General features: G+C 33.6%; 1 protein-coding gene and 1 long non-coding RNA gene across 3 annotated transcripts in view; both read left to right on the top strand.

The window, feature by feature from the left end:
- Positions 1-13,378, top strand: part of LOC128241473 (desmoplakin-A-like) — a 111,811-nt gene that overhangs the window by 76,143 nt on the left and 22,290 nt on the right. For both annotated transcript variants that reach the window (XM_052958418.1, XM_052958417.1), the window contains 4 exons: positions 360-422; positions 8,102-8,164; positions 9,698-9,760; positions 9,979-10,041. In XM_052958418.1, coding sequence (XP_052814378.1) covers positions 360-422; positions 8,102-8,164; positions 9,698-9,760; positions 9,979-10,041 — 252 coding nt within the window. The remainder of the gene's footprint in view (positions 1-359; positions 423-8,101; positions 8,165-9,697; positions 9,761-9,978; positions 10,042-13,378) is intronic.
- On the top strand, positions 10,933-12,183 carry LOC128241475 (uncharacterized). The gene is made up of 4 exons (XR_008262371.1): positions 10,933-11,343; positions 11,643-11,777; positions 11,877-11,927; positions 12,053-12,183. It is a non-coding gene; the product is annotated as an uncharacterized LOC128241475 (long non-coding RNA).

Below are 13,378 nucleotides of genomic sequence, written 5' to 3'. Positions count from 1 at the left end.
CGAAAAAGAGTTACTGCAAGCGAAGGTGGTCATAGAACAATCTGAGTACATGAAATTGAATAATTAGAGAGTACAATTTTAACATTTGAAAAAAATCGCAAACATTTCATACATAGTTTAATGTATTGATGTTAAATGATGTGATCATTTGTATTCAGTTAAAAAAATGAATGTACAATTTAACCATTGTCACTGTTGGTTGGTATGTTCCGTTATTTAAGGCGATTATACAATCTGAGAACGATGCGTTAAATAGCACAGTATTTGAAAGTATGCGATCTTTAGTTGCAATTGTATAGCATTTTAGTATTCGTCTCACATACAGATGTAAAATGTAATAAATGTTTATACGTAAACAGACAAGGCAGAAACTGTGTGAAGAGCTGGAACGAGTGAAAAAAGACCTTGATAATTCAGAAAAGGTGAGGAATATTAAATACATGTTTTTGAAAATAGGAACAAACTAACAGGGAGTGCACGTGAAGTAAATCATTACATGTATCGCTGGATATTTATCAAATATAGAGCGGTTCGTTAGGGGATCATAACACTCCAGTGCAATACGGCCGTATTTCACTCTTCTGACGTCACATCATAACAAGTATCGTTGCGCAATGTTAAAATGACATCATAAAACAAAATAGTGCGTTGTTAAAATGGCATTTATTATGAAAACGTGTTGCTTTAAAGTTATTTAACCAGTAATGCATATAATAAAAGGGTTATAAGTACTGCGTTTGGATCCAGAATGTCGTATTCGAATACAACCTCCCGGATCCTAACGCAGTACAAATAACCCTATTATATCTAATTTGTATGAAACTTCGTACACACACATTGTCATAGGTGTATTCATACAGATTTATAATTTAAACTAGATATACAAGCCTTATGTTTCGCCTCTATGCCTTACGTCGAGTAAGGGGTTCGTAGAAGAGTAACTGAACGCGACACAGGATATAGTAGAATTTTAAAATTAAAAAAAAAATATATGATATTTAAATAAGTGTATTTTGCCAATAGCTGAAACACGTGCAATAAGACCACCATTCACGGAAAAGGTGACAGACATGTCAATTCAGGAAGGCTTGCATAGTTCCATGTGTTCCCGTGGAATGAACATATATCCTCATTTCAACTTTTCTGACTCATTTGCTATCTATGTTATCTCAAATGAAATATGTTATCGACACTTTTATTTATCTAAAAGTGTCGTTGTTTTTTTTCAATTTCTGGACCAACGAGCTACTTCCAATTCCGCAAAATTCAGAGTGCTATTGATTATGACACATGTGGAGTACATGCGGATCCTTACAGAACAACCTTAATATTTATGCGTAACAATAAATTGTTCTCGTGGTCAGAGGGTTCATTTTTTTTCGGATGTAACCCATTGTTTAGGACATTCAAATACGGTCAACGCAATTTATTAGACGCTTCGCGCATTGCTTGTTTCGATGAAAGGTTTTTGCCCGTTATGACTCCAAGGCGGGTATAATTGTCACATTCGTTGATCTTGTCAAGTCCAAGTTCAAACCAGCGGTCATGTGGATGACTGTCTTTTTCGTTGAACACGAGGACTTTGTATTTGTTATAAAAATATCTCTATTTGCTGGAATATTCGCAACAGATGTCGAACGTTTGGTCCCTGGCTGATTTCGAGAATGATAGTAATACCATGTCATCAGCTACTGTTGGGGAACTCATATTTTGACCATAAATACACATTCCCAAGCAACTATGTTATATTTGCCTTATAAGCTAATTGATAAACACTAGGTTCATAATCGGCGAGCACTTTCGGCCCTGTCGGCAGCCTTGTAGCACGGGGAAGTCATCTAAAATTATTTTTACACAGTTACGAGAGTGAAAATGAGTTCCTTCATGGCAATTAACGAAGTGTCATCAATGCTGCACTGTTTAAGTTTAAATAATAGCCCAACGTGCAACACATAGTCAAAGGTCAGGCGGCCATCTAAAAAACACAAGTAAACAATTGACGATCATTTTTTTTTTTGCAAAATGAAGGCTTTCGCGCAAGGCTAACGATTTCATAATACATGCAAGTCCGTGTTGAAATCCACCTTGCTGTTTAATGAGGTTTTCTAACAGGTTTTTTTACGAATCTTTCTAACAAGCGACAGCTTCGTACAGTTTTAAAAAAGATGAAGACAAGGTAATAGAGCGATAAATGCTAGGCTCATCTTTTCGCTTTTCCAGCTTTTGTGTTATGTAATAATGACCCCTTTTTCATTTTTACTGGTATATATCCACACCTCATCATACTTGAGAACATACTTGATAACACAGGAGATATAATTTTTCTTGTGTTCTTTAAATGTTTATATACAATGCCGTGATCATTTCCCGCCTTTCCGTTCGGTACAACGTCATTTAATACAAATGCCTGCGGGTCTGGTTTTATCGACTTCAAAATTTCTGTTATACTGGTTGTCACTGAACGTTCCCATTCATTATCAAAATACGGGGAATTCGATTGTAAATAAAAAAAAAAATAAAGTTAAGTCCATACTGGTTTGTTTTACCCTCGCGGATTCTGTGACATTTTTATGCCAGCACCGTACCCTTGTTTTGATGTCATCTGTTTGGCATTGACGTGTTTCCAAAAAATATCAGAGTCCCTTTCAGCGTCTTCATCAAGTTGCCAGTCAAACGTATCTAATTATATTAAAATTACATGTATGTGGACATAGCAAAACTTGCTTTTAACAGATTTATAGTTGACAAATTCATTCGACTCTTTTGTTCTTGGCCGCCCTGCTCGCATCCACTCACTTCGTACGTCTTTCAAAAATTGTTGACGTTGGAAAGTTCTTCCGATCAGTACGGTTTAAGGAAGCAACAGTAACGTTTTCTTGGTAATAACTGATCAGCGTATTCAACCAATTTATCACAAACAATGCTGTAAGTGTGACCTAGAGCATCTTTACAGAGTCCATTGCACTGAATATCCTTAAGATTCTTGTCAAGTTGGCTTTGATATTGCTTTATTTGTTCAGGTTTACTTTTTCGACAGTTAACGCCATTCACATTTGCATTTTCAAGATTACATTCATACAACAATTTATGATGATACATCAGTATATACATGTAGAAGGTCCGAAGTTTGATAAAGACACTTCTCGGCGTTCTGGTTTATTTATTGTGGTTATTTAAACCTATAATCATGATATTTATTTTAGAAAACTAAACACGTAGTATATTTAAATAGAACACAAGACCAATGTTAAAATACATAAAACAGGGTACAATACAATGACCACGCCCGTGAAATGGAACATAATAGAAATACAAATGTGTTTAATTATTTAGATATTAACTAATAATCTTTATCTGTGTAATAAAACAAAATAACTCCCCAGGATATGATACAATATACTTATAATATTAAGAACAATAAACAGTTTTGCGATAAACTGAGTAATACTGTAGTAAAATACATTTAAATAGAACACAAGACCAATGTTAAAATACATAAAACAGGGTACAATACAATGACCACGCCCGCGAAATGGAACATAATAGAAATACAAATGTGTTTAATTATTTAGATATTAACTAATAATCTTTATCTGTGTAATAAATCAAAATAAATCACCAGGATATGATACGATATACTTATAATATTCAGAAGAATAAACAGTTAAACTGAGTAATACTGTAGTAAAATACCTTAAAACTTTAAAGTTTGAAATTCAGATCAGGAGTGGTTAGAGGAAAGGAGAAAGTTAGCGTGGTGCAGTGAAGATATAAATATCGTCCAATAAAATTTTGAATTAAATATATAAAACCCGTTTAAAACATCACCCCATACAGAACATTGTACATACATGAAGATCACATGGACTGAACAAATGACAATTACATGAACAGCACAAGTAACAAAACAAAACGAACTGCTGTGGTGGAGTTGACCTGTCTACATACACAACCTAAAATAGGCCGTTGCCACGTTTAAACAATGCTCAGTAGTAATTCAACAATGCATTACCAAATCAACATGTTCATAAGGTTGGAATATATAGTCAATCATTGAGCGGGAATGGTTGTCATATGAAACAAATGTATATGTTGAACCCGAACATAATGGTAAAATTTCTAAAGCAAACAAGTTACAATATTTTGAAATATGCATAAGTAATTTATCTCTGGTACATGAATGTTTAGTGTTAAGTCTTGCATTGAAATCACCCATGAAAATTGTCAAACCTTTGTCACAGACGGTATTGTACAAATCATATAATATATCAATATACTGCACATATGTATCAACAGAATGATTAGAACATGGTACGTTTAATTGGCAGATAAATACGGAATTGTTAGGACTTAGCTGTAATTGTATCCCTAATATTCTACGATCTTCAATATTTAGCGGAGCTATGAAATTATTCAGCTTTTTATCCCATAAAAAAACCGCCCCTAAAACCTCGCCTGTAGTTATATGTATTTAAATCATTGTCACATATGGCATGGTAGATATTGTCACTAGAAATACATCCTTAAAAATGAAGATTCTGGGGTGAGAAACCAGTCCTCTGAAATGCCACACACATCTATATTAACTTCAGTCAATAAGTTAGTAAGGTACGAGGCACTCGACATAATAACGGTGTTGTTCAATGATATAATATTAAGTGCGCTCATAGTCATAATGATTGAAACAGAAAATGAGATCAAAACAATTATGGATATTTACAGTGGGGGTAACATGTTTACTCAGCCCGCGGACGGAAACGCGCTTCGTATGCCGTTTTATCTTAACTTGAAAACCATGTTCGTCGTAAATGGTTGTGACGAGCACCGGAATCGAACTCCCTCGGGGCTCTGTATCGTCCACCTGTGGCGCATTACTTTTGTCAACATCGTTACGGCGCGTGTATGACTAAAACTCCGTTCTGCACGCTGGATACGAGCGTTCTTGATTGCCCTCACATGTCGGCGTCTCAGTACTGCAGGCTTCATTAAAATAAAAATGGTCGTTTTTATATGTTGGCGGATCAACACGATGAGTATGTGTTGTCTCGAGCTTTCTGATTCGGAAGTTGTTCTTGCTCCGTCAATCCAGTGAGTGCTTAATCAGTATGATACATTGGTTCACGATCGACGACAATATAAACTTTTGTTTTGTTTTGTTTTTTGGAATGCTGGCAATTGATACAAGTTCGTTGTCGTCAAATATACATTAAACAACACAAATACGGTCTTCGAGTTCAGTTATTTGCTGGACCAACGATGCAGTCAGGGATCTCATTGATTGTTCAGTTCCTGTACATATTCTAATAACGTCATCATTGCGCGCTTTAACATCTTGCTTTATATTTACCAAGCAATACTTTGTCTGAGAGATATGCTTGACTTTTAATTTATTATATCTAACTGAGACTGTTTCAACAGAAGGTTATTTGCCTGATGTGATGCAACTGTGTCTTTAAGTAAGTTAAACTCAGAGGCACTAACACATTTTCTGGAATGGCTGTCATGTGACAAAAAGTAGGTACCACTGAGGGCCGACACGACTTCCCCGAGCTTATCAATGGTTTCCGTAAGTTATAGTCTGCGCCTTTTATAACGTCAATTTCGTTATTCTAAATACATCGTTACTATCCTCAGTCCACTTAATAGCTGTCCCCTGTGCAGTTATGTATTTGCTTCATCTATCCCCAGTACACTGCCAAGGCATCAAAAGGTATGAATATCTCCGTAACAACAACATATATGTCATATTGATAGTTTACACATTACTAGATAATGTAATTACAATGAAATCGCTCGATTCAGTTTTTATTCTTATTTCAATTTGTTGATTTATGTTTGAAATCGTACCACATAAATAAACATTTGTGAGCGATGATGCAACTTTCGGAGTGAATTGGGCTATTATACAAAAGAGGAGACATATTTCCATCATAGTCGTATATTGCACAGGATCCATTAATTCAAAACTCTTCGATGTTGTTAAAGATATCAACATAAAATACAAAAAAATGATAGAAAACTGACCATGTGTCAAAAAACGAATAGTTCGTCCTTTGCCAGGCGGAAAGGGAGCGGGACGCCCTTACGGGTTTGTACTCTACGCTTAATTTTAGCCCCTTAGCCAAAGGGATAGTCTCTATCAAACGCTTTCATGTGTTCAAAATATGACACAGTACCCTCTTTTGATCGCATTCACTTGAAGCGTATTCTTTCACGACTTGATCTACAAACATGACACCTCGCAGCTCCCTGAACAGAGTTACCAATTTCCGGTATTCCTTCACCACCCGGAAGCCATCCTCACGAATGTCCACTAGCGTGTTGTTGCCATGGTACCTGTCATATTCTTCGCCATGACAACTGCTCTGGTCACAATATACAATATCACGTGACTCGAAGAATCCCTTGGGGATTCGGCTCACTTCGTCATCACTGGCTATGTCCGTTATAATGTGGGAAAATCAAACCCGATAATGGGGTAAAATCAATTCTATCACCAAACTCCATTGTCCGTTCCGAAGTTATTGCGGATTTAATCAAAATCACTGATCGTATAAAGTGTTCACAAAGCACTCAGTAAGACATTTTTTAGCTTGACTATTCGAATTATAAGGAGGGCTTTTCTACTCGCCCAGCGTCGCGGTCGGCGTCGGCGTCAGGTGAAAGTTTTAGGGCAAGTTGGGATTTTCACTTAAAAGTCCAATACTCTTCACTCAAGTGACTTAATTCTTCAGGGCCATCACATGATGAGGTAAGAAAACTCATTATATCCTTTATACAAAGTATGGCCTCTGATTGACTACGGTACATAGGTTAAAGTTTTAGGGCAGGTTTGGATATTAATTTATAACTTCTATACCCTTCGTTCAACAGACTTAATACTTCACACAGTTGTCCAGGACATCAATGCTAGCTTAAGTATTTGAGCGGAAACAAATTCTTGGCGAGAGGATACGCGTCAGTCTACGCTAAATCCCCAATCTTATAACTCAGTATTCATTAAATTCCTAGTTAAAATAGTTATTTATGCAAGGTATATCTTCGTTTATCTTTTGAAATGCAGTTTCCGTTGTTAACTGAGTCTCAAACAAAATATTTTTTTTTTCTAAATTATGGTTATGTTCAATATACAAATCAAAGGTCAAATACATGAATGTAAGTATGTAAGGTACAGTATGTATGGATATACATTAAGCTAATATATACACGTGTTGCTTCAAGTACGAGGGTGCAATTTATGTAAGAACGTCGTTGTATGTTAAAAAAATCCGCGTTTACATTGCATTCAAATCAATTGAATGATTCGTTAATAAAAAGAGCCATTTTCGTATGCTTCCAAATTTGCCTCGTTTGTCCCAGATAAGAAAGGTATTCGAAAACGAGGTGAAACAGAGCTTGGAATAATCCTCAACAGTAAATGCAATGCTTTATGGCAACGTTATGAAAAAAACAACAGATGTTCAACTCTTGGTTAAAAATAATGCTATTTGTCATTTCAATATTATATACAATAAAGCTAAAGAAAGAATAAAGGTTTAGAATAGTGCTTGCTGCGTTTATCTTACAATTCATTGCCTCACTTGTAATTATATGCCACACTATTGTGGAAAGTCAATAAATAAAAATAAGTTAATACAAATAACTAATTAAAGTCAAAAACATTCTCTAAACTGTTGTTTTGGCTACAATTGTATCTTGATTTATTATTAGTTAGATAAAGAGTTTGTTTTCATAGGTTTTACGTATTTAAAACATGTTATATTGAATATATGCATTAAAAGACATCATTATGCATATTTGATGAAATATGACACTATTTCCAATTATTTCAGAGGTTAATATACCCTGATTAGAACGTTTCAAATTTACGATCATCTTATTTGTTATTTGCCCGTTTTCACAAACTTATTAACAACGTCTTTCTTACCGTATTGAACTGTTATCACTTCTTCTAATCGAATTTAGTAATCAAAGTCGGGGAAAGTTGCTGGTCTGAATTGGTTGATGAAACGGATCTTCAGCTTTTTGGTAATATAATATTATGATAGTAACCGTTGTTGATACTAATATTAACTTTAGCTTATTATTCCCATCTTTACAGACAAGGAATGCACTATGCGATGAGCTGAAACAAGTGAAACAAGACAAAGATATTTTAGAAAAGGTGAGACCAGTTATATAAACATACCAATAAATCTGAGCGTACGTATATATACAGGGAACACATGTATGGTCAACTTGGTGCATTAGTACTTGCAATGAAACAATTGATTGGATGCATTGTGTTTAGACAAATTATATAAATTCTTAATTAAAGCATTGCTGTTATTCTATGTTAAGTGTCATTGTAACCCAAACCGCTAACTACATACTTCGCCTTAAGAAAAGGAAGGTACTCGAACAAGAAGTACAGAAAGCAAAACAGAACATTATGGAATTGAAAAACACTTTTACACAATGCCGATAAGTATGATATTTGACAAATAAATGTTATTGATGACGCTTTATGATGCTCAGAAACCTGAGCAGAACGGGCAATATTACCTTAATCGAACATATTCAAATATTCAGTAGATCCTATAAAATATGTTAGTAAACGAAACTTATGACTTTCTTTCTAACACATATTTAGACCAATAATGAAATATGTGATAAGCTGACACATGTTAATCATGACCAATATAAAAAAAATAAATGATACTTTTGCAAAAATATAGTATAAATCTTATTGTAGATATAAACAGGGAAATTACTAACAGTAGTCCTGGCAAAGGCAAATGTGTGTATTAGTGTACGAGTGTATGAATTATTTTAGTCAGTCTGTGTTATTGCATGTCTTAAAATCTACAACTAATCTGCATGCAAATCAATAAAATGTTTTGTTAAAGACCCCCATTACCTTATGCTTCAAATTTTGCATCGTTTGTCTCAGACAAGAAAGGTATTCAAACACAAGTTGTAACAGGGCATGGAAGAATCCTTAACAATAAAAGCAACTCTTTATGACAATTTAATGCAAATCAATACAAAAGATCAACATGGGTGAAACAGTTTCCTATTTGTTATTAAAATAGTACATACACTTTTGCTCCAAATAAAATATGTAAACAGTAGTACTTGCTATGTTTATTTTCTTATTCATTGCCCCACATGTAATTAAGTATGTGGCACTATATTGAAAAGTTAAAAAATGAAAAGAAGTGAGTCAAATGAATTAATTAAAGTCTTAAAACTTCACTTAATAGTTGCATTTGCTGCAAGTTTAGTTAATATATTTAATTAAGTACAGATCGATTAAAAATGGATTCAGAGGTTATATGTAGTATATATAAAAATATTACACCTAACCTATGTATTTATACTCATCATTTTGCTGATATGATTTATGTGTCGCTGTTTCCAATTATTTTAGAGGTTAAAATTATCTCATTAGATCGTTTTTTATTAACCATAATATAATTTATTTCGGCCCGTTTTTACAATAAAAAACGTATTAACGACGTCTTGGATACCGGACTAAACTGTTATCACTACAATTTGATAGGAATATGGAATTAAAGACGGAGAAAATTGCTCGTTTTAATTGGTTGCTCAAACTCGACTCTGGTCTTGAGCTTTATTTGTATATAATATAATGATGATAGTTATCGTTGTTGATACTAATTATTATTTAAGCTTATTATTTCCATCTTTACAGGCAAGGAATGCCTTTTGTGATGAGCTGAAACAAGTGAAACAAGACAAAGATAATTCAGACAAGGTGAGACCAGTTATATAAACAGTATTATACATTTTAGCGTACATATTTACTCAGGGAAAGCACGTAAATTCAACCGTGCACTTTAGTCCTTGCAATGAAACGAATGTATTGGATAAATTATGTTTTGTTCAATTATATGAATTCGCAATAAAAGCAATAGTCTATGTGTACTGACAATATAACTCAAATAACTAAAGATTTCGCCTTTATGATTTCAGAAAAGACAGATATTCGAACAAGAATTACTGAAAGCGAAACAGGGCATAGAGGAATCTGAAAAGGTAAGATAAAGCTTTTCACGGAAACCTATATTCCTATATATAAGATATTTGACAAATAGAAGTTATTCATGACGCTTTTTGACGCTGAGTAGAACGGGCAATATTAACTTAATCGAACATATTCCAATATCTATTAAATCGTGAAGAATATGGTAGTAAACCTAACTTGTAACTAGTACATATGTTAGAATATTCGATCACGTATCCAGACGAGAAATGAACTATGTGATAAGATGCAACATGTTAAACATAACCAAGATAGTTTTGAAAAAGTGATATTTTAAGAACAAGTTTTATCAATCGTATGTTACATCTACAGGGATAGTTCTTTTAGTTAAAACACAATACCCTTAGCAAATAAAACTTATAAAACGGTATATGTGTAATTCACTAAGCATTATTTTAATTATTGTTTCATTTGAAAAACTTGCATTGAATATGCAACAAGTAAAAAAATCTATATTAATAATCCGGAAAAGCTTAGACAAACATGCTGATAAGGGACTGGGGTGGTATTCAATAAAAAATCTTAAGATTAAACTTAAAATTGGCCTTATCCTTAAATGGCGAATTTAAGATCAAATCTTAAGGTTGAAGTAAACTTAAGATGTTCCTTATCCTTACCTTTCGTAAGAATAACTTATCCTTAAGATTTATTATAAGGTTGACCTTAAATCGGTTATCAAGCACGGCTGGCTGAATTCTATTTATGGAACGTTCGGTAGTTTCCAAGTTCTTAATATAGTAACGAAAGTCGAGTGCGCGAACGTTATAGACAGCATACATCATGGCGGAAAATAAAACAAGAAGTCCTAATTTTACGCAGCAAGATTACATTTTATTAGCAAGAGTTATGGGGGAAGTGTCAGCTTTTGACCCAGGCAAAACAAACCACGATTTGCAGAAACACAAGTACACTTCAAGTAAGAAAACCTTTGTATTTAGCTATATTAAGAATGCACGTGTTAAAACGTACACGTGCTTTGTTTGTGCACGTGTACATGCAGCATTGGCTTAAAATTAGATAACATGGTGTTTTTAATTTCAGACACTTATGAAACATATGTGTACATGTAGCACTGCTGACATAAACGTTATGTACATGCAAGTTCATGTAGTTTTGAACTTTTCCAGGAATTACCTCAGAAACAAAGAAGGATTTGTGGATCAAGATCAATGATGCCTTCAATTAGGATTCACAGCACCCCAGAACAGCGGCTGAACTAACAAAGAAGTGGGACAACCTTGTTCAAACCCACCGGGCAAAGTATTCCCAATATAAGAGAGAATTGGGTAGAACTGGTATATATTATTTAAATAAAAATATAACAGTATACTGATTCTAATTGGTATAAAATGTATCTTTAGCCAAATGCTTTTGCTTTAAAAAACGTGAATCAACAATTATGTTTTTAAAGTTTATAACCGCAATAATCACACACATATGTAGTTGCAGTTTTAACAAACAATTGTTTTTAACAACTCAAACATTCAAAATTAGATTAATCTTTTGGTACAAGCAATTATTATGTAAATATAGTTACAAGCTAAATAATTGCATATAATCAATTTAATGGAGTTGTTACACCATTATTATTCAGGTTCTGGAACAAATCCTGTGAAACTGTCTGAGGTGACAAAACGAGTTATGGCAGTTGTTGGGGAAAATTCACCCAACATTGTAGAATTAGGCAGTGGGCTGGACAGCACCATACTTCATATTTCATTTACTAAATGTAAACCATTCTTTTATCTACAGACTGTTTTAAATTGAATTGAATGAATTGTATTTAAAACACTTGTATCACTTTTAAATTGCTTTTAATTGCTTTCAGTTCGAATTGCAGTGCAGTGGAGACACCTTCACAGCCTTCGCATACTATAGAGTAAGAAAAAAAATGTATACATAATTATGACATATGATTTTCATTAAATACCTTATTTAATAGCAAACATTATTACACCAAAGGCTTTCTCTGAGTGTAAATATTTTCTTATTTCTAAATGTCAGACTGTACGAGGAGCCACTAAATCCGGTACAGGATATTTCCACAAGTTACATTGTCAACTGTTCTGGAAGCAGAAACAACACTAACTACAACGACTGCAGTCACTGCAGCACATGCATGGAAATCATGGCCCTGAAAACAAGGAAACTCCAGCTTGAAGTCCAGCTTTTGGAAATAAGACTTAAAACTGATCATTGATGTTAATCAAAATATGTTATTTTTCTGAAGCTATATAAAGGCATTATTGCTGAAATTGTCTTTAATTTTGTTTAAATTTTCATAATAGATTGGCATTTGTTGGTGATATTTGTATAATTCTGTTAAAGTTTTCGTAATAAAATATTTTGCTGTCAATATGTGTGTTAAATAAGCCTCCCTTAGTACTACTAATTGTCTAAGTAAACTTTTAACTTGGCCTTAAATTTTTTGAGCAAGATCTGACCGTTTCTGATTTACACAATTACTTCATAATGGTTCAACTTTCTTAAACTAAGCTTACTGGATTTATTGACCATGGTTGTTTGCTAAAATATAAGTCTTTAGATAATGTAGTATACATTTAAATACTTAAAACATTAAATTCATATATATTTATATTTTAACTTTTTAAAGAAGGTATGCATGAGTGCCACAGAGGAAACAAAAATCACACACACATACCTGGTTTTGTGTAATAAGACACGAGTTAGATTTTGAAATGAAAGAGCAAGTGTTATGAACCTTTATGTAGATATTAATATCTGCTGTGTAAAGTGTGTACCAAATTGTATTGAAGTATATTTAACAAGGTGTTAGAAATCACCAAGGTGTTTGCATTTCAATGACACAGCCTATGACATAATCAAGGCAAGGATTTTAAAATAACTAGGTTCTTTCAACAACAGCAAAAACAAGAATCATTACTGAAATATGTTGCTGCAACATGATCCCTGAATCTATTCCCCGCCACATTTGGAGGTTGCTGAACTCCCTGTGCCAGTTGATCATCGGCATTATCATCCTCGTCATCAGAATCATCATCGCCGTTAATAGGGATTGCTCTCTCTTTGCAGATGTGCGGAACACAACATGCTACAATTACCCTGAAATAATATATTGCAATTAGCTAGTCTTGTATATGGTTTCTTACTGCAGTATAGTTTTATATGTTTAACGTTTTTACAATGAAAATGAATGCATTATAATGTGTTCCCACTGACATAAGGAGAGTTGACAAAAGACAATGACAAGAAACTCAATAAAATGGTAATGAATATATTATGGTAAAGAGTGGCATTTGCTTAAATATATTTCTAGTCTAATGAAATATAATATACTTCAGGTAACTT

This window comes from Mya arenaria, chromosome 7 (genome assembly GCF_026914265.1).
Source record: "Mya arenaria isolate MELC-2E11 chromosome 7, ASM2691426v1".
Classification (NCBI taxonomy): domain Eukaryota; kingdom Metazoa; phylum Mollusca; class Bivalvia; order Myida; family Myidae; genus Mya; species Mya arenaria.
Note: the sequence above shows the minus strand (reverse complement) of the source record. Positions and strands in the feature narration are given on the sequence as shown.